General features: G+C 46.6%; 1 protein-coding gene across 2 annotated transcripts in view; it reads left to right on the top strand.

Moving 5' to 3' along the window:
- Positions 1 to 25,373, top strand: part of LOC110508488 (chromodomain helicase DNA binding protein 8) — a 28,912-nt gene extending 3,539 nt beyond the window's left edge. For both annotated transcript variants that reach the window (XM_021589027.3, XM_090225322.1), the window contains exons 4-39: positions 437 to 706; positions 824 to 934; positions 1,053 to 1,552; positions 1,645 to 1,759; positions 2,028 to 2,249; positions 2,349 to 2,417; positions 2,537 to 2,592; positions 2,742 to 2,859; positions 3,004 to 3,087; positions 3,471 to 3,608; positions 3,736 to 3,857; positions 7,788 to 8,031; positions 8,215 to 8,391; positions 9,095 to 9,337; positions 9,455 to 9,614; positions 9,834 to 10,044; positions 16,135 to 16,330; positions 16,457 to 16,627; positions 16,738 to 17,031; positions 17,119 to 17,339; positions 17,500 to 17,702; positions 17,895 to 18,051; positions 18,130 to 18,219; positions 18,306 to 18,409; positions 18,532 to 18,655; positions 18,794 to 18,869; positions 18,955 to 19,229; positions 19,422 to 19,651; positions 19,795 to 20,460; positions 20,562 to 20,674; positions 21,095 to 21,322; positions 21,533 to 21,628; positions 22,019 to 22,162; positions 22,296 to 22,400; positions 22,512 to 22,616; positions 24,260 to 25,373. In XM_021589027.3, coding sequence (XP_021444702.3) covers positions 437 to 706; positions 824 to 934; positions 1,053 to 1,552; positions 1,645 to 1,759; positions 2,028 to 2,249; positions 2,349 to 2,417; positions 2,537 to 2,592; positions 2,742 to 2,859; positions 3,004 to 3,087; positions 3,471 to 3,608; positions 3,736 to 3,857; positions 7,788 to 8,031; positions 8,215 to 8,391; positions 9,095 to 9,337; positions 9,455 to 9,614; positions 9,834 to 10,044; positions 16,135 to 16,330; positions 16,457 to 16,627; positions 16,738 to 17,031; positions 17,119 to 17,339; positions 17,500 to 17,702; positions 17,895 to 18,051; positions 18,130 to 18,219; positions 18,306 to 18,409; positions 18,532 to 18,655; positions 18,794 to 18,869; positions 18,955 to 19,229; positions 19,422 to 19,651; positions 19,795 to 20,460; positions 20,562 to 20,674; positions 21,095 to 21,322; positions 21,533 to 21,628; positions 22,019 to 22,162; positions 22,296 to 22,400; positions 22,512 to 22,616; positions 24,260 to 24,604 — 6,783 coding nt within the window. In that variant the 3' untranslated portion in view covers positions 24,605 to 25,373. The remainder of the gene's footprint in view (positions 1 to 436; positions 707 to 823; positions 935 to 1,052; positions 1,553 to 1,644; positions 1,760 to 2,027; positions 2,250 to 2,348; positions 2,418 to 2,536; positions 2,593 to 2,741; positions 2,860 to 3,003; positions 3,088 to 3,470; positions 3,609 to 3,735; positions 3,858 to 7,787; positions 8,032 to 8,214; positions 8,392 to 9,094; positions 9,338 to 9,454; positions 9,615 to 9,833; positions 10,045 to 16,134; positions 16,331 to 16,456; positions 16,628 to 16,737; positions 17,032 to 17,118; positions 17,340 to 17,499; positions 17,703 to 17,894; positions 18,052 to 18,129; positions 18,220 to 18,305; positions 18,410 to 18,531; positions 18,656 to 18,793; positions 18,870 to 18,954; positions 19,230 to 19,421; positions 19,652 to 19,794; positions 20,461 to 20,561; positions 20,675 to 21,094; positions 21,323 to 21,532; positions 21,629 to 22,018; positions 22,163 to 22,295; positions 22,401 to 22,511; positions 22,617 to 24,259) is intronic.
- The last annotated feature ends 1,038 nt before the right edge of the window (positions 25,374 to 26,411 follow it).

Here is a 26,411-nt window from a genome sequence, read left to right on the forward strand (position 1 = left end):
GACTAGTAACCGGAAAGTTGCAAGTTCAAACCCCCGAGCTGACAAGGTACAAATCTGTCAGTGTTAGTTAACTGTAAGGTTGCAAGATTGAATCCCCAGAGCTGACAAGGTAAAAAAAATATGTCGTTCTGCCCCTGAACGAGGCAGTTAACCCACCATTTCTAGGCCGTCATTGAAAGTAAGAATGTGTTCTTAACGGACTTGCCTAGTTAAATAAAGATTAAATAAAGGTGTTGAAATATATATATCCAAAAATACCGATATCCGATTCTTATGAAAACTTGAAATCGGCCCTAATTAATCGGCCGTTCCAATTAATCGGTCGACCTTTCGTCAGGAATACAGTGACCTGGTCTCCACCTCAGGTCTCAAGATTGTACATTTGTAATTTAATCAACATCTTCTCATTTCTAATTGATAATTGCTCTCACCTCAGGGTGAAGCTAAGAGGATTACCCTGGTGCTGCAGCAGCCCCATGGTGGCACGACCCAGGGGGGTGCTGTGACGGTGGGTGGTTCGGGTCAGCTGCAGCAGGGCCAGCAGCAGAGGCTGGTGTTGGGTAACCTCCCAGGGAAGCTGGTCCTCCAAGGGGGTCAGCTGGCTGCTCTCACCCAGGCCAGGGCAGGGCAGACGGGGGCGCAGCCTAAAGTACTTACCATCCAGCTGCAAGTGCAGCAGCAACCCAACCAACAGGGGGGACCCAAGGTAAGGAGGAGTGGCCTGAATTAGTCATTACAAAATGATCCTCATTTAACTAATCAGAAATACTGACCTGTTCTATGAAGACTTTGATCTGTAACTTGAACTGTCTCTGTCCTGCAGTTTCAGCTGGTGTCTGGAGGGCAAGGTAGCAGCCCACAGGTGGTTCAGATCTCCCAGGGGCAAGGTGGGCAGAGACTGGCCATGCCCCTCAAACTGCTGCTGCAACCACAGGTACACACACACATGCCTCATGTCTCAATATATGTAGTCCTGAATTACACATCTCACTAGTCAGTGTTTTTTTTTCTTTTTTTTTTCTCACTCTTAACTCGTCCATCTCTTTCCCCAGATGAGCTCCACCTCCACAGCAGGCGGTACCGTCTCCGTAGTGAAGGTCATCAACACCTCGGCTGCTGGCTCTGCCCCTTCCACCACCACCACCATGGCATCAACAGGGATACGGCTAGCCAAGGCCCAGGAGCCTGTACGGCGTGTGGAGACCCTGGGCAAGCAGGAGAAGGCCAACCGCATTGTGGCCGAGGCCATTGCCAGAGCAAAGGCCCGGGGAGAGAGGAACATTCCACGAGTCCTCAACCAGGACGAACTGCCTCCTGGACAGAAGGCTGCTGACAAAGGGGCTGCTGCAACGACCACTGGCACACCTGGAGCCAAGAAGAAGGGGGGAGGAGGCGGGAGTAAGAAGAAAAGCCCACCAGGGGCGGGGGGGAAGGGCATGGCTTGTGCTGAGAAGAAAGGCAAGGCCAAGGCAGCAGGTGGAGCTGCTGTAGGGACACCTGTAGGGGTGGCTGGAACCAGCGGCAGCAAAAGCAAAAGCAAGGCAAAGATCAAGTGAGTTTGTTAGGAGCAGTTTTGTCATTTAACTTTGAGCGTTCTATCTATTTTTTGAAACTGATCATTTTTCTCATCCTCTCTCTCCCCAGTACGATCACTCTAGTGGGGGGTAAGAAGAGGAAGAGGAATGCATCCTCAGACCACTCTGATGGGGACTTGAGCCCTGCCTCTCCCTCTAAGGCCCTGGAGGAGGACATGTTAGCAGTGAGACACATCCCTCCTACTGACACACACCTACACACAACACAACCACTTTTCCCCTCACACACATGCAGGACGCTACACTAAACTACAGTATAGTATGATCTCTAAATCTATCACCACTTCGTAAATGCCACTTCAATAAACGCACATCCCTGATTAGACATTTTATGAACATAATACGTTCAGTGTTGTACTGGCTGTTTGTCTTAGACTTCCTGACTGATGTCCTACTTGTTTGCATGTCACCCCCCCCCCCCCCCCCCACCAGAAGAGGCGCTCTAACCGTCAGGTGAAGAGGAAGAAGTACACGGAGGACTTGGACATCAAAATCACTGACGACGAGGATGAGCCGGAGGAGGACGTGGACGTAACCACGACGGCAGCGGTGGCGTCCATTACCGGAGGGGCCGCGGGGCAGCTGATGGGAGAGCAGCTCAAACAGGAGCTGCAGTTGGACGGGGATGGCCTTTCCAGCATGCAGTTCTTTGTGGTGAGTGGGAGATCTAATCAAGTTTGGGCTGTTCTGTTTTTTGTTTTGTTTATCACATGCAAATGACAGCTGTATAACACACATGTATATGTGTCACAGGAAAACCCCAACGAGGAAGATGCAGCAATTGTCGACAAAGTCTTGTCCATGAGGCTAACTAAGAAGGAGGTGAGTGTGCTTGCTGTGCTATTTATTTATTCTTTTAATTGTTAGTATTTATCGACTTTGCTGATTTTAAGAAGTTGCAAATCATTATGTATCTTTGTTCCTCTCTCCCTATTTTAAAGGTGTCTCCAGGACATTATATAAATGCTGAGGAATTCTTTGTCAAATATAAGAACTAGTAAGTGTCACTCTCTTTCCTTATGTTCATTACACTTTGGTGTGCTAATCCCTTATTACGGTCTATTGACCAAAATACTGGTGTGGGATCCATTAAATTGTTTGGAGTATCCGTAGCTTACCCCTCAACCCTCCTGTTCCTGCACTCAGCTCCTATATGCACTGTGAGTGGGCCACTCTGGAGCAGCTGGAGAGAGACAAGAGGATCCACCAGAAGCTGAAGAGATTCAAGATCAAACACGCACAGATGAGACTCCTCTTACAGGAGGTAAGGGAATGCTATGGCCTCTTTCACAGAAAAGTGGTAGCCCTCCGATTTGACAAGTAGATGGGAATGTGTATAGAGATGAACTACAGGGATCATAGTCGGTGTCTCTTTTGTTTCTTCTCCTTTCTGTGCCCCTGTCCCCAGGAGGAGGAGCCCTTCAACCCAGACTATGTGGAGGTGGACCGGATCCTGGATGAATCCAACAGTGTGGACAAGGACAACGGAGAGGTGAGTTTAAGTCCCACACCATGCCTCTGAAATCTGTGAGGATGCAGCACTCCTGCCGGACTAAATTCTGATTTCTCAAGGACAAATCTTGAAATCTGTCACCATGAATTTAAACCACAAATTGATCTCGTGAAAATTCAGAGTCAGGATTATTTCTGGGTTGGGGCGGCAGGGTAGCCTAGTGGTTAGAGCGTTGGACTAGTAACCGGAAGGTTGCAAGTTCAAACCCCCCAAGCTGACAAGGTACAAATCTGTCGTTCTGCCCCAGAACAGGCAGTTAACCCACTGTTCCTAGGCCGTCATTGAAAATAATAATTTGTTCTTAACTGACTTGCCTGGTTAAATAAAATAAATGTATCTAAAAGTGTATTGTGTCTCCTCAGCCGGTGGTTTATTACTTGGTGAAGTGGTGCTCTCTGCCCTATGAAGACGCCACCTGGGAGCTGAGGGAGGACGTGGATGAGGACAAGGTGGTGGAGTTTAGGAAGATCCAGGACCGCCAACCTCAGCTCAAGAGAACGGTGAGTGTCAGATGCTGTGTGTGGTTATTCACCGGTTGTGTGTGTTTGCCACGTTCCATGTGAGGGCCACTGCTCTAGTCTCCTATGTCATCATTCCTCAGTCTAAACCATTCACTCATCTCATTAGCCCCGACCCCAAGCGGCTGCATGGAAGAAGCTGGAGGAATTCAGAGAGTACAAGAGTGGGAACGTACTTCGAGAATACCAGCTAGAGGGAGTCAACTGGCTGCTCTTCAACTGGTACAACAGGTACTGACTGACATTAATTTATGTGCTTTTGAATGCATTTCATATCCCATTATTTACATGCATACACACATGCATACACAGTCAAAAGTTTGGACACACCTACTTATTCCAGAGTTTTTCTTTATTTTTACTATTTTCTACATTGTAGAATAATAGTAAAGACATCAACTATAAAATAACACGTGGAATCATGTAGTAACCAAAAAAGTGTCAGGCCAGTCAAAATATATTTGAGATTCTTCAAAATAGCCACCCTTTGCCTCGATGACCGCTTTGCACACTCTTGGCATTCTCTCAACCAGCTTCATGAGGTAGTCACCTGGAATGCATTTCAATTAACAGGTGTGCCTTGTTAAAAGTTAATTTGTGGAATTTCTTTCTTTAATGTGTTAGAGACAATCAGTTGTGTTGTGACAAGGTAGGGGTGGTATACAGAAGATAGCCCTATTTGTTATAAGACCAAGTCCATATTATGGCAAGAACAGCTCAAATAACAAAGAGAAATGACAGTCCGTCATTACGTTAAGACACGAAGGTCAGTCAATGCAGAAAATTTCAAGAACTTTGAACATTTCTTCAAGTGCAGTTGCAAAAACCATCGGGCGCTATGATGAAACTGGCTCTCATGAGGACCGCCACAGGAATGGAAGAGGATATGTTCATTAGTTACAAGCCTCATAAATTGCAGCCCAAATAAGTGCAAGTAACAGACACATCATCATCAACTGTTCAGAGAAGACTGCGTGAATCAGGCCTTCATGGTCAAATTGCTGCAAAGAAACCACTACTAAAGGACACCAATAAGAAGAAGAGACTTGCTTGTGCCAAGAAACACGAGCAATGGACATTAGACCAGTGGAAATGTGTCGTTTTTGTGGTTCCAACTCATACTACTCATGAGATGCAGAGTAGGTGAACGGATGATCTCTGCATGTGTAGTTTCTACCGTATCTAAAATTCAAGGCACATTTAACCAGCATGGCTACCACAGCATTCTGCAGCTATACGCCATCCCATCTGGTTTGCGCTATCATTTGTTTTTCAACAGGACAATGACCCAACACACTTCCTGGCTGTGTAAGGGCTATTTGACCAAGAAGGAGAGTGATGGAGTGCTGCATCAGATGACCTGGCCTCCACAATCGCCCAACCTCAACCCAATTTGGGATGAGTTGGACCGCAGTGAAGGAAAAGCAGCCAACAAGCGCTCAGCATATGTGGGAACTCCTTCAGGACTGTTGAGAGAATGCCAAGAGTGTGTAAAGCTGTCATCAAGGCAAAGGGTTACTACTTTGAAGATCATCAAATCTCAAATATATTTTGATGTAACACTTGGTTATTACATGATTCCATATGTGTTATTTCATAGTTTTCATGTCTTCACTAATATTCTACAATGTAAAAATTAAGAAAAACCCTTGAATGAGTAGGTGTCCAAACTTTTGACTGGTCTGCCTACTCAGCAAAAAAAGAAATGTCCCTTTCTCAGGACCCTGTCTTTCAAAGATTTCCCATGCTTGTTAAATGAACCATAAACAATTAATGAACATGCACCTGTGGAACAGTCGTTTTAATAAATAGGGCTCGGCCCCTTTTTGTCCTCATTTTCCGCCTGAATGATGAGCCCAAAGTAAACTGCCTGTTGCTCAGGCCCTGAAGCCAGGATATGCATGTAATTGGTACCATTGGAAAGAGAACACTTTTTGAAGTTTGTAGAAATGTTAAAATAATGTAGGAGAATATAACAATACATATGGTAGGAGAAAATCCAAAGAAAAACCAACCAGATTTTATTTTTTTATTTTATGGACCATCCTCTTAAAATGGCAAGTATAAGGTCATACTTCAATAGGGTGTCAGCGGTCTATGTTCAAGGTTTCCGGCTTGTAACGTAAAAAAACTAAAAATAAATAACAGTTTAAGTAGAAGGACAGTCTTGGATATTCGTGTTTGCGTGCACCATGAAGACAGGACGCACCTGCCCAAAATCGGTTTCCTATTTAACATACTACTTTCCATAAGAAATATTATTGTTTGATTACATTTAGGGTATCTGAGGAGTGAATAGAAATGTATTTTGACTTGTTGAAACAGTTTAGGGGTAGATTTTCAGAGTCCTTTCTCTGCATGTTGAACGAGTGGATTACTCATGGCGCCAACTAAACTGACTTTTGGGATATAAAGAAGGATTTTATCTAACAAAACGACACTACATGTTATAGCTGGGACCCTTTGGATGACAAATCAGAGGAAGATTTTAAAAAAGTGAATATTTAATCGCTATTTATGAAACCTGTGTCAGTGGAAAAATATTTTGTGTGGCACCGTCCTCAAACAATCACATGGCATGTTTTCGCTGTATTAGCTACTGTAAATCGGACAGTGCGGTTAGATTAACAAGAATTTAAGCTTTCAACCGATATGACACTTGTATGTACCTAAATGTTTCATATCCATAATTTTTATGATTATTTATTTGAATTGTTCGCCCTCCAGTATCACCGGAAGTTGTCCCGCTTGCGGGACGCCTAGCCCTAAAAGGTTTTAAGACACTAACAGCTTATAGATGGTAGGCAATTAAGATCACAGTTATGAAAACGTAGGACACTGAAGAGGCCTTTCTACTGACTCTAAAAAAACACCAAAAGAAAGATGCCCAGGGTCCCTGCTCATCTGTGTGAACTTGCCTTAGGCATGCTGCAAGGAGGCATGAGGACTGCAGATGTGGCCAGGGCAATAAATTGCAATGTCTGTACTGTGAGACGCCTAAGACAGCGCTACAGGGAGACAGGATGGATAGCTGATCGTCTTCGCAGTGGCAGACCACGTGTAACAACACCTGCACAGGATCGGTAGATCTGAACATCACACCTGTAGGACAGCTACAGGCTGGCAACATTAACTGCCCGAGTTACACCAGGAACGCACAATCCCTTTATCAGTGCTCAGACTGTCCGCAATAGGCTGAGAGAGGCTGGACTGAGGGCTTGTAAGGCAGGTCCTCACCAGACATCACCGGCAACAACGTCGCCTATGGGCACAAACCGAACGTCGCTGGACCAGACGGGACTGGCAAAAAGTGCTCTTTAACGGCGAGTCGCGGTTTTGTCTCACCGGGGGTGATGGTCGGATTCGCGATTATCGTCAAAGAAATGAGCATTACACCGAGTCCTGTATTCTGGAGTGGGATCCATTTGGAGGTGGAGGGTCTGTCATGGTCTGAGGCGGTGTTTCACAGCATCATCGGACCGCGCTTGTTGCCAATGCAGTCAATCTCAATGCTGTGCATTACACCGAGTCCTGCGTTTACAGGGAAGACATCCTCCTCCATCATGTGGTACCCTTCCTGCAGGCTCATCTTGACATGACACTCCAGCATGACAATGCCACCAGCCATACTGCTCGTTCTGTGTGGGATTTCCTGCAAGACAGAAATGTCAGTGTTCTGCCATGGCCAGCGAAGAGCCCGGATCTCAATCCTATTGAGCACGTCTGGGACCTGTTGGATCGGCGGGTGAGGGCTAGGGCCATTCCCCCCCCCCCCCCAGAAATGTCAGGGAACTTGCAGGTGCCTTGGTGGAAGAATGAGGAAACATCTCACAGCAAGAACTGGTGCAGTCATGAGGAGGAGATGCACTGCAGTACTTAATGCAGCTGGTGGCCACACCAGATACTGACTGTTAATTTTGATTTTTGACCCCCCCCCCCCCCCCCCCTTTGTTTAGGGACACATTATTCCATTACTGCTCGTCACATGTCTGTGTTACCTGTTCAGTTTGTCTCAGTTGTTGAATCTTATGTTCATACAAATATTTACACATGTTAAGTTTGCTGAAAATGAATGCAGTTGACAGAGGACGTGTCTTTTTTTGCTGTGTGTGCGTGCACACTTGTATTGCCAATGTATTGACACATCTTCTCGCCCTACAGGCAGAACTGTATCCTGGCTGATGAGATGGGTCTAGGGAAGACCATCCAGTCCATATCTCTGCTGTCTGAGGTGCTTGGTGCCGGGGTCCAAGGCCCCTTCCTGGTCATCGCCCCCCTCTCCACCATCACCAACTGGGAGAGGGAGTTCGCCACCTGGACTGACATGAATGCCATCGTCTACCACGGCAGCCTGGCCAGCAGGCAGATGATCCAGCAGTACGAGATGTACTGCAAGGACGACAAGGTGTGTGTCTGTCTTGCATTCTGTTTGTGGAACAGAAGAATGGATTACAGTGGTTGAGTACTAGTGTTATTCTGCAGTAGGACCTGTTGGAAGACATTGATTCTCTCGTGTACAGATTATACGGTTCTTGGTACATCGTCATCTAGCTCCTCTAACTAGTGTTGTATTACATTTTCTCTGTAGGACCATCTGATCCCAGGGGCATATAAATTTGAAGCCCTGATCACGACTTTTGAGATGATTCTGTCCGACTGCCCTGAGCTGAGGGAGATCTCCTGGCGCTGTGTGATCATTGATGAAGCCCACCGCCTCAAGAACCGCAACTGCAAGCTGCTGGACAGCCTCAAGATGCTGGACCTGGTGAGTGTTCATGAGATCGACTAAGGGCTAGATTCTGTCAGATCCATGCTAGCCGACATCTCCGTAGCGGTTGTTTTGGCGTGTCGGAGGTGGAACTGCAATAGATCTGTCAAATCCACAAGCAGCTCCTTGCGTTACCTTATTGCGAACACTGCTATTGGATGCAACCAAACCACTCCCGACTTAATATCTGACAAATCCCGTGCAGAAGTTAATACAACCGTGTTACAAGTTCAAACACCCAAATGTGTGATGTTCTATTGCCTACTACACCTCGATTAGACTGATAGGCTTTAACCCCCCCCATCATCCAAATTAACATGACAACATGCGTGAACTTGTGGTTATTTCCGCCAACGATAGAAAGTGTCAACTATCGGCATATTAAACTTTTAGCGCAGTAGGGATAATAAGGAAGAGAGTGGTTGGTGACACAGGAGCAGCCGATTACCGATTTGTCAGCTCTTACCGCAGTTGCACCACCAAAACGGCCGCTATGCAGATTTCATCCAATGCGGGTTAGCGCTCGATCTGATTTTAAATTGAGGCCTAAGGGACAGGGGGACAAATGTATTTCTTGTGATGTGACAACGTTGGTCTTTTGTGGAAGCGACAGAATGACTCCCCCTCCTGTTTTGCCACTCACCCCTTCTTCATTCTCTCTCCTCCGCTCCACTCTGTTCCTGTCCTCCCTGGTTCTCAGGAGCATAAGGTGCTTCTGACAGGCACTCCCCTCCAGAACACAGTGGAGGAGCTCTTCAGTCTGCTGCACTTTCTTGAGCCAGCTCAGTTCTCCTCGGAGTCCGAGTTCTTACGTGACTTTGGAGACCTCAAAACCGAGGAGCAGGTCCAGAAGCTCCAAGCTATTCTGAAGCCTATGATGCTGCGCAGACTCAAAGAGGATGTGGAGAAGAACTTGGCGCCAAAACAGGAGACCATCATTGAGGTAAGAGTTTATGCATAATGTTGCACCATATAACCAAGGTGACCTTGTATATGAGCATTATATTATTTTTTCGGAATGGACCATAACTATCAAGCTCAATACAACCGATCTACACAGGTGGAGCTGACAGATGTGCAGAAGAAATACTACCGGGCCATCCTAGAGAGGAACTTTAGTTTCCTCAGCATGGGGGCAACCAGCAACAGCAACGTCCCCAATCTGCTCAACACCATGATGGAGCTGCGCAAGTGCTGCAACCACCCCTACCTCATCACAGGTACCTCACACCCAACACTACACTACACGTCAATACCCTTCCTCCTTCAAAAACACAACCCCAATAGCATATCCTCTTAATGCAGCTAGCCTGCTATCACCTGCGACTTACCACAGGTTCTGTTGAACTAACATCAGTACAACCCATCATGGAAAACTCCTGTCTTCATACCATTCCCAGGATGTTAATATAATAACCCCCGTCCTCTCTTCTGTCCAGGGGCGGAGGAGTCTATTGTGGCTGAGCTGAGGGAGGTGTACGACCCCATGGTGCCAGACTTCCACCTGCAGGCCCTGGTGAGATCTGCAGGCAAGCTGGTCCTGCTGGACAAACTGCTGCCTCGCCTGAAGGCCGGGGGACACAAGGTGCTCATCTTCTCCCAGATGGTGCGCTGCCTGGACATCCTGGAGGACTACCTCATCAACAAGAGGTATAGTCGGGTTAGCTGACAACGTCAAGAAAACGATGCCCGCAATTCAATGGGGCAGATACAGTGGGGAGAACAAGTATTTGATACACTGCTGATTTTGCAGGTTTTCCTACTTACAAAGCATGTAGAGGTCTGCAATTATTATCATAGGTACACTTCAACTATGAGAGACGGAATCTAAAACAAAAATCCAGAAAATCACATTGTATGATTTTTAAGTAATTAATTTGCATTTTATTGCATGACATAATTATTTGATACATCAGAAAAGCAGAACTTAATATTTGGTACAGAAACCTTTGTTTAAAATTACAGAGATCATACGTTTACTGTAGTTCCTGACCAGGTTTGCACACACTGCAGCAGGGATTTTGGCCCACTCCTCCATACAGACCTTCTCCAGATCCTTCAGGTTTCAGGGCTGTCACTGGGCAATACGGACTTTCAGCTCCCTCCAAAGATTTTCTATTGGGTTCAGGTCTGGAGACTGGCTAGGCCACTCCAGGACCTTGAGATGCTTCTTACAAAGCCACTCCTTAGTTTCCCTGGCTGTGTGTTTCGGTTCGTTGTCATGCTGGAAGACCCAGCCACGACCCATCTTCAATGCTGTTACTGAGGGAAGGAGGTTGTTGGCCAAGATCTCGCGATACATGGCCCATCCATCCTCCCCTCAATACGGTGCAGTCGTCCTGTCCCCTTTGCAGAAAAGCATCCCCAAAGAATAATGTTTCCACCTCCATGCTTCAGGGTTGGGATGGTGTTCTTGGGGTTGCACTCATACTTCTTCTTCCTCCAAACATGGCGAGTGCAGTTTAGACCAGATAGCTCTATTTTTGTCTCATGAGACCACATGACCTTCTCCCATTCCTCCTCTGGATCATCCAGATGGTCATTGGCAAACTTCAGACGGGCCTGGACATGCGCTGGCTTGAGCAGGGGGATCTTGCGTGATCTGCTAGATTTTAATCCATGACTACGTAGTGTTTTACTAATGGTTTTCTTTGAGACTGTGGTCCCAGCTCTCTTCAGGTCATTGACCAGGTCCTGCCGTGTAGTTCTGGGCTGATCCCTCACCTTCCTCATGATCATTGATGCCCCACGAAGTGAGATCTTGCATGGAGCCGCAAATCGAGGGTGATTGACCTTCATCTTGAACTTCTTCCATTTTCGAATAATTGCGCCAAAAGTTGTTGCCTTCTCACCAAGCTGCTTGCCTATTGTCCTGTAGCCCATCCCAGCCTTGTGCAGTTCTACAATTTTATCCCTGATGTCCTTACACCCTCTCTGGTCTCGGCCATTGTGGAGAGGTTTGATTGAGTGTGTGGACAGGTGTCTTTTATACAGGTAACAAGTTCAAGCAGGTGCAGTTAATACAGGTAATGAGTGGAGAACAGGAGGGCTTCTTAAAGAAAAACTAACAGGTCTGTGAGAGCCAGAATTTTTACTGGTTGGTAGGTGATCAAATACTTGTGTCATGCAATAAAATGCAAATGAATTACTTAAAAATCATACAATGTGATTTTCTGGATTTTTGTTTTAGATTCTGTCTCTCACAGTTGAAGTGTACCTATGATAAAAATTACAGACCTCTACATGCTTTGTAAGTAGGAAAACCTGCAAAATCGGCAGTGTATCAAATACTTGTTCTCCCCACTGTATGTTTGTGTTGTGATTCTGGCTAGCCAGATAGCTAGCAACAATGACGAGGAGCTGCCATGTTGTGAATCATAAGTGGCTCGTTTCAGCTAGTTTTTTAGGTTGTTCTTGATACCTTGTCTTGTTTTGACTGATGTTTATGCTAATAGGGCTAGAATTCACTAGCTAGCTAACCAACTGTAATGATGTGTTTGAGACAAATATGCAAATGTATTTCATATCAAATTGTATTCATCACATGCGTTGAATACAACAGGTGTAGACATTTACATTTTAGTAATTTAGCAGACGCTCTTATCCAGAGCGACTTAGTTAGTGCATTCATCTTAAGATGGTTAGGTGGGACAACTGGGAAATGCTTACTTATGAGGCCTTAAACAACAATGCAGTTTAAAAAATATATATAATTAAGTAAAATGTGCTAAATAAACGAAAGGAAAAATGGTAACACAAATAACGAGGCTATATACAAGGGGTACTGGTACAGAGTCAATATGCAGGGAACGGGATATACGATGTAATATGTACACGTAGGTAGGGGTAAAGTGATAATAAACAAGAGTAACAGCAGTGTGTGTGAAGGATTGTGTGTGTGGTGTCAATGTAGTGTGTGTGAGTGTACATCGAGTCAGTGCAAAAAAAATTATAAATAGAATACAAGTAGTGTGGGTAGTCATTTGGTTAACTGTTCAGCAGTCATGGCTTGGGGGTGGAAGCTGTTTAGGAGCCTTTTGCTCCCAGACTTGGCGCTCCGGTACTACTTGCCATGCGGTAGCAGAGAGAACAGTATGACCGCCTGGTATAGAGGTCCTGGATGGAAGGAAGCTTGGCCCCAGTGATGTACTGGGCCGTACGCACTACCCTCTAGCGCCTTGCGGTCAGATGCCGAGCAGTTGCCATACCAGGCTTTGACACAACCAGGATGCTCTCGATTATGCAGCTGTTGAACTTTTTGATGAAATTAGGTCCCATGCTAAACCTTTTCAGCCGTCTGAGGAGGAAGAAGCATTGTCGTGCCCTCTTCACAACTGTGTTGGTGTGTTTGGACCCTGAAAGGTTATTAGTGATGTGGATTCCAACGAACTTGACGCTCTCGACCCGCTCCACTACAGCCCTATTGATGTGAATGGGGTGTGTGCTCAGCCCTCATTTTCCTCTGGTCTCTGATCTCTTCCCTATAGGCTGTCTCATCATCATTGGTGATCAGGCCTACTACGGTCTTGTCGTCAACAAACTTAATGAGGGTGTTGGAGTCGTGCATGGCCACGCAGTCGTGGGTGTACAGGGAGTACAGGAGGGGACTAAGCACACACCCCTGAGGGGACCCCGTGTTGAGGGTCAGCGTGACTGATATCTACACCCTCCACCTGGGGGCTGCCTGTCAGGAAGTCCAGGATCCAGTTGCAGAGGGAGGTGTTCAGTCCCAGGGTCCTTTAGCATAGTGATGACCTTGGAGGGCCGCTATGGTGTTGAACGCTGAGCTGTCGTCAATGAACAGCATTCTCACGTAGGTGTTCCTTTTCTCTAGGTGGGAAAGGGCAGTGTGGAGTGCAATAGAGTGTGTCATCTGTAGATTTGGAGTGGGTCCAGGGTATCTGGGATGATGTTGTGAGCCATGACTAGCCTTTTCAAGGCATTTCATGGCTGCAGATGTGCGTACTACGTCAATTAGCCAGGTTACCTTGACGTTCTTGGGAACAGGGACTATGGTTGTCTGTAGGGTTGAGCGATGTCTGGAATGACACATCGTCCCATCGACCTGTCCAAACATTGTTGATATACTATTGTATCGTCTTTATTTATCCGGGGCAGGGGGAAGCGCTCGTTCCGTTGCCTAGCAACACATTAAGCAAGCTGTAATGCAGCCTGTCATACAAACCACCCAAAAAAATGTAGAAAAAAGTCTAATCATTAGACTACGACGTGGAAATCATCATACCAATAGTGTATTTTCTTGTGTGCAAATAAATAAATATACTGAACAAAAATATATATTCAACATGTAAGGTGTTTCCTGAGCTGAAATAAAGGACCTAAAATGTTTTCCATATGCACAAAAAGCTTATTTCTCCTATGCCAAGATAATCCATCCACCTGCCAGGTGTGACATATCAAGAATCTGATTAAATGGCATAATCATTACACAGATGCACCTTGTGCTGGGGACAATGAAAGGTCACACAACACAATGCCACAGATGCCTCAAGGTTTGAGAGAGCATGCAATTGGCCTGCTGATTGCAGGTATGTCCACCAGAGCCGTTTCCAGATAATTGAATGTTAATTTCTATACCATCTGCCGCCTCCAATTTGGCAGCACCTCCAACCAGCCTCACAACCGCAGACCACGTGCAACCACGCCAGCACCGGACCTCCCCATCCAGCTTCTAAACCTGAGAGATCATCTGAGATGAGCCACCCGGACAGCTGATGAATTCTGTCCGTAATTAAGCCCTTTTGTGGGGAAAAAAATGTATGCTGATAGGCCCAGCCAAACTCCCCAGGGGGTGGGACTAGCTCCCAAGTGGGTGGGCTTATGGCTACGCCCCTGCCTAGTCATGTGAAATCCATAGATTAGGGCCTAATGAATTTTTTGTTCAGTATAAATAAATATAAGCCAATTTATATGGTGATATGTGGCACCGATAACTTTGAATGTTGATTTGGAACCAAAGGTTGTAGGCCTACAGTGTGATACGAGACCCTTTTCAAAGGTGATTTTCAGACAATTTCACTGGGCAGTCTTCTTGGGAGAGTTAAGCAAACGGTCATTCTCAGTGCACAACACTAGGCCAGCGCAGAGCTCACGTCCAACCTACCTTAAGATGTTATCGGAGGAGATGATGACCCACTGGCATGGTGGAGAGGGAATGAGGGTCGCTTTCCGCTCTTGGCCAACGTCGCCCTCAGATGCAGCTGTGCAAAAGGCGTTCCGTCTGTACGTGTTTTCAGTAGGCCTATAGCAGGCAATATTGTTACCTTAGGGAGGTTCATATAATGTAAAATAAAAATTGTCCAAATTTGTTTTTTCATCGCTCTTTTTAGTTGTTTAATTTTCAAAGCCTGTATTCACAGATGCGTCTTAATTTGAAATAAATGTAGGCTAGAATATTCAGTGGTGTTCCTTACATTTATTTGCACTGTAATTTATTTGGTTAATTTCTTGTTTATTTAATTTATTTATTAATTTTTCTCCCGCTTATTGAAAGTGCTGCTGTGGGAGCTTATGTTATGCCTGTTGTGCAATTCAAGGATATGAATATACACTTCCACGATAATATAAATGTAGATGTTAAACTTGTACAAGTAACCTTTTACTGCAAATTTTATTGACTGTAGCCTAGTGTAGGACTATATTATGGTCTCTGGTTTACAGGGATTTTCTGGTGGAGGCCAGAAACTTAAGATTTGTTTAAACTTCCCATTAAATTATTATATCTTGCATTTGTTGGTTCTCTTTATTATTATAATATCATTTTTTTGGGCTATTCACAAACAAGTTTCTGAGAGAGAACTCTGTTACTGGCCTGGATTCATTTGAAAGTTGATCATGAAAGATCTGCTTAGGCAAATAGGAATAGGTCGGGCATTTGGTGTGACACCTGGCTGTGAGCTGCACTATTGTGAGCTTCCCGACTCCGGCGGTGCAAGTCATGTTCAAATAGGTTATATCGTCTATTTAAAAAAAAAAAATGTATACCAACTATCGTCTGTCACGTCACCACATTGTTGCCATCAACGATGTCTGTCAAACATAGTTGATTTACTACTGTATCGTCCAACCCTTGTGGTCTGCTTGAAACATGTAGGTATCACAGAATGGGTCAGGGAGAGGTTGAAAATGTCAGTGAAGACACTTGCCGGCTGGTCAGCGCATGCTCTGAGTAGGCATCCTGTTTATCCATCTGGCCCTGCAGACTTGAATGTTAACCGGTTTTAAAGGTCTTACTCATATCGGCTACGGAGAGCGGGATCACAGTTGTCCACAACAGCTGGTGCTCTTATGCATGGTTCAGTGTTGCTTCCCTTGAAGTGAACATAGAAGGCATTTAGCTCATCTGGTAGGCTCACGTCACTGTGCAGCTTGTGGCTGGGCTTCACTTTGTAATCCGTGATAGTTTGCAAGCCCTGGCACATCCGGCGAGCCTCCGAGTCGGTGTAGTAGGATTCGATCTTAGTCCTGTATTTATGTTTTCAATAAATATTGGAGATGTAAACTATTTTTCATGTTGTCAACAATCTAAGCCAACCCTGTCTGTTTTTTCCCCATAGTTGTGCATGTCAGTTTTGTTGCTTAACAACCAACCCCTCTATGGAGCTGTAGATAGACTACCTCATCAACAAGAGAGATGGGCATGTTGATTTAAAAACTAGATTTTGTTATGAAGAGTAATCTAGATGAGTAAGAGGTTGCCTTTATCATTGTTCTGCCCAGATATCTGTACGAGCGTATTGATGGCAGAGTGAGAGGGAACCTGCGTCAGGCAGCCATTGATCGCTTCAGCAAACCAGACTCGGACCGTTTCGTCTTCCTGTTGTGTACCCGGGCTGGAGGCCTGGGCATCAACCTGACTGCTGCTGACACCTGTGTCATCTTTGACTCAGACTGGAACCCTCAGAATGATCTGCAGGTGATGTCTGACCTTTTGATCTCAGGCTCCCTCTTTTGTCTGGGTTCTTCTAATGTTTCATCCTATTTCCCTTACCACGCTGTACAAATAGCATCTGATTGTACTAACCCTGCCTTCTCTCAACAGGCTCAGGCGCGGTGTCACCGTATCGGCCAGTCCAAGGCGGTGAAGGTGTACCGTCTGATCACCAGGAACTCCTATGAGAGGGAGATGTTGGACAAGGCTAGCCTCAAACTGGGTCTGGACCGGGCTGTACTGCAGAGCATGAGTGGCAACAAGGAGAGCAACGTCAACGGAGTAAGGAGGCCCAAAATATTATTTACTTACGTACTATATTATTTTTAAGCCTGCGGTTTGTTTGGATGCCAACCATCTGGTTAATATCTCTTCTTCCAACCGCTTCTCAGCAAATCCAGCAGTTCTCTAAGAAGGAGATCGAGGACCTCCTGAGGAAGGGGGCGTACGCTGCCATCATGGACGAGGAGGACGAGGGCTCCAAGTTCTGCGAGGAGGACATTGACCAGATTCTCCAGAGGAGAGCAACCACCATCACCATTGAGAGTGAGGGCAAGGGCTCCACCTTCTCCAAGGCCAGCTTTGTGGCCACCGAGAACAGGACCGACATCGCCCTGGACGACCCCGAGTTCTGGCAGAAGTGGGCCAAGAGGGCAGACATTGACTTTGATTCCATGAACAGGAAGGTAATGTGAAGGGCTCCATTCTGTGTGCGCACTACCTTTCTCAATGTGTTTTGTGAAAAGTTAATTTTTCTCCCATCCTCCCTGTAGAACACTCTGGTGATTGACACACCCAGAGTAAGGAAGCAGACCCGTCAGTTCGCTACCCTGAGGGGCGAGGGCGGGGAGATCTCTGACCCCGACAGCGACGACGAGTATCCGCCCGCCAATTCCCGGCAGTCCCGGTCCTCAAGGCGCTCCGAGCGCCACACCGGAAATGGCTATGGCCGCACCGATTGCTTCCGTGTGGAGAAACACCTTCTTGTTTACGGGTAGGTGGACCTGACTAAGGCCTAGAGGTTTTTTTTCTGGACAGGTGTAGTTACAATACACGTGAGAGTAAAGTTATGACCGGATTTTCTACCAAAGCAAGCTCCACGCTATTGTGCAGAGGTCTCCTTTCTCACTCTGCCACCTCCTGTGCTTGTCCAGGTGGGGGCGCTGGCGGGACATCCTGTCTCATGCACGCTGTAAGCGGCGCCTCGGGGAGCGTGACGTGGAGACCATCTGCAGGGTCATCCTTGTCTTCTGCCTGCTGCATTACCGTGGCGACGAGAACATCAAGAGTTTCATCTGGGAGCTCATCACCCCCCCAGAGAATGGCCGGGAACCACACACACTCCTCAACCACTCTGGTATGTATGACCGTTATAGAACCACACACTCTTCAACCACTCTGAATGTGTCTTACAACCTCCATCCACCCATTGTCTAAATGTTTCTTGCTCTGTTTTGGGTAACTGTTTACATGTTTGTGTTGATGTATTTTCTCTGTCTTTAGCGTTGCCTTCCAGGGTTGTGAGTTAAATGTGCCAATGTGTTTCTAGGTCTGTCCATCCCTGTTCCTCGGGGCAGGAAGGGGAAGAGGGTGAAGGCCCAGAGCTCATTTGACGTTCAGAAGGTGGAGTGGATCCGCAAGTACAACCCCGACTCCCTGCTTCTGGACGACAGCTACCGCAAACATCTCAAGCACCAGTGCAACAAGTCTGTGTGTTTTCACCCTAGAGAGGACTGAAGTGTTTGTGCACAGTATCAGAGCATTAACCCTTTCCTTGTCTTCAGGGTGTTGCTGAGAGTGCGTATGCTGTACTACCTGAGACAGGAAGTCATTGGAGAACACGCCGATTCTGTGCTGAGAGGAGCCGATGCCAGGTATCACCCTATTAAAATGACTCATTACTTGCTAAATGCATATCTACACACACACACACATACTGAATCTGTCTGTGTCCTCATAGGGATATTGACATCTGGATGCCTGAGATGGAGCAGCAGGAGGTGCCATCAGGCTGGTGGGATACAGAGGCAGACCGCTCCCTCCTCGTCGGTGTCTTCAAACACGGTCTGCGTTTTCAATGTCAAAGTCTTTAGGCGTTTTGTTTACTTGTCAGAATGAATACCTTGTGTTTATCAGTAGGAACGTGGTGCTGGGTGTTTGTAGTAACTCCTGTCTTGTTGCTCCAGGGTATGAGATGTACACCACCATGCGCGCCGACGACTGTCTCTGTTTCCTGGAGAGAGCTGGTCGCCCTGACGACCAGGCCATTGATGCGGAGCAGCACTCTGCAGACGCAGAGCTGGGAGACGGGTGAGCTACGCTGGCTAACCTTATTAGCACTTCGCTGAACAACCCGCTAACTTTATATCACTAAACTCTTTAGAGCTGGCCTCACCCCCATTAACTTGACAAATTGGTGGCTGAGACTTTGTTTTTGCCCCCCCCCAGAGGAGACGATGACAAGTATTCTGAAGACCCAGAGTTCAAGCCTGCGTCAAGGCACACCAAAGACCTGTACGAGGAGGTGTGAATCCGTACTTAATCTTCTCGTAGATTGATTTTGGTTAGAAAATATTGCTTTTATGTTCATGACAATCCCTCTCCCCCAGGCTGACTCCATGAACATGAGTGACGATATTTGTGTCGATGACAAGCCGGGGCCTGTTAAAACCAAGGGACCGCCTTCTGGCCTGTCAGGAGCCTGTGAGTGGCCGACCAGCTCGTCACTTACCGCGCGGCTCCGGCGTCTGATCACCGCATACCAGCGCAGCTACAAGAGAGAGCAGCTGAAGGTGGAGGCAGCAGAGAAGGGCGACCGCAAGCGCAGGAGGTGTGAGCAGGCCAGTAAGCTGAAGGAGATTGCACGCCAGGAACGCCAACAGAGGTACCAACTACTACCCTCAACTATTAACTCTGCAAGCATATGTGTCCTGAATCTGAGGTACAGTTGTTGTGTTTGTTTAATGTGTCCGTATGCTGTAACCTTACACAATCATCTGGTATAAGACTCGGAGTGGGTTTTAAGTGTTCCACTATTTTAAACATCTGTCTTGTGTGTCTTGACTTTCTCTCCTAGGTGGACCCGCAGAGAGGAGTGTGATTTCTACCGTGTGGTGTCCACGTTCGGTGTCGAGAGGATAAAAGAGCCAAATGCCCAAGAGGGGGAGGATGCTAAACTGGAATGGGCCCGCTTCCGAACCTTCGCCCGTCTGGACAAGAAGACGGACGAGAGTCTGAGTCGCTACTTCCGCTGTTTCATGGCCATGTGCCGGAGGGTGTGCAACCTGCGGCCCGCCCGCGGAGAAGGTCAGAACCGTATCACAGCATTATTAAATACAGGATATTGAGAAGTGTAATCCCTTGACGCGGTCAAATATAATAGAGCATGGTGTTGGATATGTGGGTTGATTTGGAGAGACACCGATCCCTAACCCTCTCTCCCTCCCCAGACCCGTCAGATTTGGGGCAGTCTATGGCCCCCATCACCGAGGAGCGGGCATCTCGCACCCTGTACCGCATCAGTCTACTGCGCCGTCTTCGTGAGCGTGTCCTGCCCCACCCCTCCATGGAGGAGAGCCTGCTGCTGGCCCCACTCAGCTCCGAGCTTCCTGTCTGGTGGAGCACTCCGGCCCACGACCGGGAACTCATGCTGGGCGCCGCCCTCCACGGCGTCAGCCGCACCGAGCTTTCAGTCTTCTCCGACCCGCAGTTCTCCTTCAGTCAAGCCCGCCACGACTACCTCGAGATCCAGCAGAACCAGCCCGCCCCTGCCAGTCCCCTCCGCCAACCACAGGCAGAGGAGGGCTCCGCCGTCAAGGAGGAGGAGGGACTGAACAGGGAGTCCGGCCTCCTTGGAGCTTCTGAGGCTCTCGGCCACTCTGATACACAGACCACACCCCTCTCTCGCCCTGATGGGAAGGAACGTGATCGCACCGGCTTGGGCTGGAAGAAGAGCAGGGGGAGGGGCCCGAGAAGCGGAGGAAGGAAAGGCGGAGGAAGTGGAGAAGGAGGGATGTCTGATTTGGATTCAGACTCTGATTCAGGCTCGTCTACCTCTTCCCGGCGATCAGAAAGCTCTGACGACAGTGTGGACAGCGACGCAGAGAGGGAGAGAGGTGAGTAATGGCTAAGAGGAATCTAGAAGAGTGTGAGGATTGAGTTAAGACAACACGGGTAGAACACACTTTTTGTATATATATTTATTTCCTGTTTTCAGCTGCTCTGAAGATGGAGGAAGATGGAGAGAACAGCTTGCTCTCAATGACTCTATCTCAAGATGGCGTGCCACCGGAGTCCCTCACTGACCCCTTCAGGGTTGACTGGCCCAAGGTATGTAGGGGAGGTGTACTGTCTGCAATTATAGAGTGGTGGTTCCCAACCAGGGGTACTAGGACCCCTGGGAATACTTGGCCTTTCCACAGGGGGTACGGTACGTGAGAAGATTCATAAGACCATAGGCTTACTGGTAAAATGCACATGAAGGGGTACTTCAGGGGTACTCCGTGCAGAGCAGAATTCAGTTGGAGGTACAGTAACCAAAACAGGTTGGAAACCACTGCTATAGCGCATGGATGGGTCCAGATTCAGTATGTGTATGATGATCTGGTTCAACAAACAGTATTGTGTTTGTGTAAAAGCTTACACATTAGTACTTCAAATACAGTCATAACAGGACGTTGAATAATAAACTGTACAGTAAAAGGTTTGGTTTGTTGTGTCGGTGGAGTGATTGACTGGTTGCTCCCTCAGGACCGTGTGTTGATAAACCGGCTGGACAGCCTCTGTACACTGGTGCTGTCTGGGCAGTGGCCGACAGGGCGGCGCTACGCCTCTGACGCCCAGCTCAACCCAGGCTCTGACGACCTAGGGGCAGGGGATGAGCTCAGCTTTGCACGGCTCATGCGGAAAGGCAACAGCACACCCGGTGGAGAAGGAGCAGATGGAGAGGAATCTGAGTTCACGGTCAAACTCCTCAAGGTGAGATGAGAGGAACATGGAAAAGAGGGGTTGAATCAATTCTGGTCCTGGGCTTTTGTTCTAGCCCAGTAATAACAGCTGATTCAGCTTTTTAAGCCATTGAAGTGAATTGGGAGAAAGCATGGGTGACTGAGGTACAGATGGGATGACTAAATTGTTGTCTGTCCTCTTTCTCCATCCCCCTTTTCTTTTACTGTCCAACTCTCTTAGGAGGAGGGGCTGAAGCTGACCTTCTCTAAGCATGCCTTGATGTCCAACGGGTCAGGGGGAGAGGGGAGCGGGCGCAGGAAGCGTAGGGACCAAGAAGTACGCATATAGACTGAGCATACAAAACATTAGGAACACCTTCCTAATATTGAGCTGCACACATGCACATTCCATGTCTCAAGGCTTTAAAAATCCTTCTTTAACCTGTCTCCCCTTCATCTACACTGATTTTGAAATGTATTTAACAAGTGACATCAATAAGGGATCGTAGCTTTCACCTGGTCAGTCTGTCAAGAAAGAGCAGGTGTTTTGTATACTCAGTGTATACAATACTTGTCCACATTCTCATGCAGTCAGTGGTTAAGACGGCTCATAATACACAGATACTTGTCTGAGAACAGTAGACAACAATAAGTAACAAGCTACATACTCAAATGTTCATTCAATGTCTGCATTCATCAAGCCTCGCTCACTCTCACTTCCCCCTAGTTGTCAGATCCAGACGGAGCGGTCCCGGTGGTCAATGCCATGACGGGCACAGTGCTGAGTGGGGAGCGGGCCCCTCGACGCAGGGACATGCCCAACTGGCTGAAGGAGAACCCAGAATATGAGGTGGAGGGAGACATGCTGGAGGTACATTATATCTAGAAGACTATGGCTGGGGCTCAAACGAGACTCTGGATAAAAGTAGTGCACTGTGAGAAATGCAAAATAATTAGAGATTTCCACTGCGGCTGTAGTGACTCTGTCTTCTGCGAACCCCTAGCTCCTTGTGAACAGAAGCAAGAGGAAGAAGAAGAGGACGGAGAAGGCAGTAGCGCTGTCGGGCAGTGAGAAGATTAACATAATTGATATGAGGACAGGAAAGAAGGTGAGAAATGGCAAAGGATGAGTGCAGGGGGTTCCTCTCTCAAATAAATATTGATTTGGGGATGCTGGTTGACGGAGGGTTCATTTTTATTTATTTTATTTTCTTGCTCAGGTTGGGGCTGCGCATGGACCTATGCTGCAGGATCTGAGGGAGTTTCTGGAGGAGAATCCTGACACTGCAGTTGCACCAGAATGGGCTGAGACTGCCCGGTGCTCTGTGAGTACCCTTTATTAACAGGGGGATAGGTTCAATTTCAGATAGTAAAATATTTTGACATATACTTAGGTTGGAGTCATTAAATCTCGTCTTACAACCACTCCACAATTTTCTTGTTGACAATCTATAGTTTTGGTAAGTCTGTTAGAACATCTACTTTGTGCATGACACAAGTAATTTTTACAACAATTGTTTACAGATGGATTATTTCACAATTCTAGTGGGTTAGAAGTTGACATACAGTAAGTTGACTGTGCCTTTAAACAGCATACTTCCAGAGAATTATGTCATGGCTTTAGAAGCTTCTGATAGGCTAATAGACATAATTTGAGTCAATTGGAGGTATACCTGTGGATGTATTTCAAGGCCTACCTTCAAACTCAGTGTGTCTTTGCTTGACATCATGGGAAAATCAAAAGAAATCAGCCAAGACTTCAGAAAATAAATTGTAGGCCTCCACATGACTGGTTCATCCTTGGGAGCAATTTCCAAATGCCTGAAGGTACCACATCCGTCTGTACAAACAATAGTACGCAAGTATAAACACCGCGCAGCCGTCATAACGCTCAGGAAGGAGACATGTTCTGTCTCCTAGAGATAAACGTACTTGTGTGAAAAGTGCAAATCAATCCCAGAACAGCAGCAAAGGACGTTGTGAAGATGCTGGAGGAAACGGGTACAAAAGTATCTATATCCACACAAAAAACGAGTCCTATATCGACATAACCTGAAAGGCTGCACAGCAAGGAAGAAGTCACTGCTTCAAAACCGCCATAAAAAAGCCAGACTACGGTTTGCAACTGCACATGGGGACAAAGATTGTACTTTTTGGAGAAATGTCCTCTGGTCTGATGAAACAAAAATAGAACTGTTTGGCCATAATGACCATCGTTATGTTTGGAGGGAAAAGGGGGAGGCTTGCAAGCTGAAGAACACCATCCTAACCGTGAAGCACGGGGGTGGCAGCATCATGTTGTGGGGGTGCTTTGCTGCAGGAGGGACTGGTGCACTTCACAAAATAGATGGCATCATGAGGTAGGAAAACTGTGGATATATTGAAGCAACATCAAGACATCAGTCAGGAAGTTAAAGCTTGGTGGCAAATGGGTCTTCCAAATGGACAATGACCCCTAGTATACTTCCAAAGTTGTGGCAAAATGGCTTAAGGACAACAAAGTCAAGGTACTGTAGTGACCATCACAAAGCCCTGACCTCAATCCTATAGAGAATTTGTGGGCAGAACTGAAAAGGCGTGTGCGAACAAGGAGGCCTACAAACCCGACTCGGTTACACCAGCTCTGTCAGGAGGAATGGGCCAAAATTTACCTAACTTATTGTGGAAGGCTACCCTTATTGTGGAATGCTACCCAAGTTAAACAATTTAAAGGCTATGCTACCAAATATTAATTGAGTATGTAAACTTCTGACCCACTGGGTATGTGATGAAAGAAATAAAAGCTGAAATAATTCTCTACTACTATTCTGACATTTCACATCTTTAATATAAAGTGGTGATCCTTACTGACCTAAGACAGGGACTTTTTGTAAGGATTAAATGTCAGGAATTGTGAAACTGAGTTTAAATGTATTTGGCTAAGGTGTATGTAAACTTCCGACTTCAACTGTAGATCTTCTTCTTCCAGGGCTTTCTGCCAGACAGCCTCTTCCACCGGCTTCTCTCCGCACACTCTGTCATTCCCAAGAGAGACCGTCACCACAGCCACCACCACGCTCCCCAGCCTGACCCGCTGGAGGACCCACTCCTGGGCGGAGGTGAAGAAGAGACCCTGGTCTCAGACGGTGCCTACATGATGGAGGACGAAGACTTGGAGGATTCTTCTTTCCTGACTCAAGCCTTTGATGTTAAGATGGAAGGCGGCGACAGCTTGTCACAAGGCGGATACGAGAGTTCTGACAGGGAGGCCCTTTTGGACGACGTCATCATGCCGCAGAAGGACTCGGACTCTTCCTCCAGCTCAGAGGATTGACCAAGCCCGTCTTGTCTAATATAGTCCCCGAAAAATCATGTTATTTTTCCTATTCATGCTATTCCTCATTTAATTTTTTATCATGATCTATATTGAATTATGGATTCATTTGTTTTTTTTTAATTTTTTTTATTCATTTTATTTTATGTAGATTTTTGGAAAGGAGCAGGTTTGCACCCAACTCTTTCCATTCATGATATTCCTCCTCCCTCCATGACCATCCACTTGGCAGCCTGAACCCCAACAAAGTGACTCCATGCCCAACTCTGTTTCTCCATGCCCAACCACTGCTCTCCTTCTCGCTCAACCACCCCTCAAAAACCCATCCCATTCCCAGCCTCATCTTTAAGGGGAGCCCTGCTGTATTAGGAGCCTTTTTATCCAAGAACCTCCAAGCTGGTCCTCCAGTTTAACTGGACGAGAGGACACATGTACTGAGCAGACCAGAACTTTTGCTCCCATGATGCCTGAGTCTGATGTCATAGGACCTTTCTGCGCCCTGTTGAGTCAGTGAACTAGAAGGGGTCCAATATGTGGATGTACATTTTTCTGAAAGGATGTGGTAACTGTAAGGGGGGGGGGGGGGGGGGGGGGGGGGGGGGTTACTGGTATATTAGTTACTGATCCAGTGCTAAAAAGATAGGTGTATTGTACAATGTAGAGCAGGTCAGTTGTGTACTATGGTGCAAAGATGACTGCAATGAGTTATTATTATTGTTTTATGACCTGACTGTATCTGTGATATGAATTACAGCAATCTACAGTGAAAGCAGCTGAGTCCTCTGGTCCTTGTGTATTTTCTTGACCGCATGTGTTTTGAGTTTTTTTTTCTTCTTCTGCCGTTTACACTTACAGTACCAGTCAAAAGTTTGGACACCTACTCATTACAGGGTTTTTCTTTTATATTGACTATTTTCTACATTGTAGAATAATGGTGAAGACATCTAAACTATGTAACAACATGGAACCGTGTAGTAACCAAAAAAGTGTAAAATAAATCCAAATTATATTTGCGATTCTTCAAAGTAGCCACCCTTTTGCCTTGACAGCTTTGCACACGCTTGGCATTCTCTCAACCAGCTTCATGAGGTAGTCACCTGGAATGCATTTCAATTAACAGGTGTGCCTTGTTAAGAAGATAGCCCTATTTGGTATAAGACCAAGTCCATATAATGGCAAGAACAGCTCAAATAAGCAAAGAGAAATGACAGTCCATCATTACTTTAAGACATGGCAAGGTCAGTGCATGTGGATAATTTCAAGAACTTTCAAAGTTTCATCAAGTGCAGTAGCAAAAACCATCAAGCGCTATGATGAAACGGGTTCTCCTGAGGACCACCACAGGAAAGGAAGACCCAGAGTTACCTCTGCTGCAGAGGATAAGTTCATTAGAGTTACCAGCTTCAGAAATCAGCAATTACCTGCACCTCAGATTGCAGGACAAACAAATGTTTCACAGAGATCAAGTCACAGACGCAGCTCAACATCAACTGTTCAGAGAAGACTGTGTGAAACAGGCCTTAATGGTCGAATTGCTGCAAAGAAACCACTACTTAAGGACACCAATAAGAAGAGACTTGCATGGGCCAAGAAACAAGCAGTGGACATTAGACCAGTGGAAATCTGTCCTTTGGTCTGATGAGTCTAAATTTGAGATTTTTGGTTCCAACCACTATGCCTTTGTGAGACGCAGAGTAGGTGAATGGATTACCTCTGCGTGTGTGTGGTGACACTGTCAGTGATTTCTTTAGAATTCAAGGCCCACTTAAACAGCATGGCTACCACAGCATACAGCAGTGATATGCCA

This window comes from Oncorhynchus mykiss, chromosome 28, assembly GCF_057628025.1.
Source record: "Oncorhynchus mykiss isolate SJ-2025 chromosome 28, ASM5762802v1, whole genome shotgun sequence".
In the NCBI taxonomy this organism is placed as follows: Eukaryota; Metazoa; Chordata; class Actinopteri; order Salmoniformes; family Salmonidae; genus Oncorhynchus; species Oncorhynchus mykiss.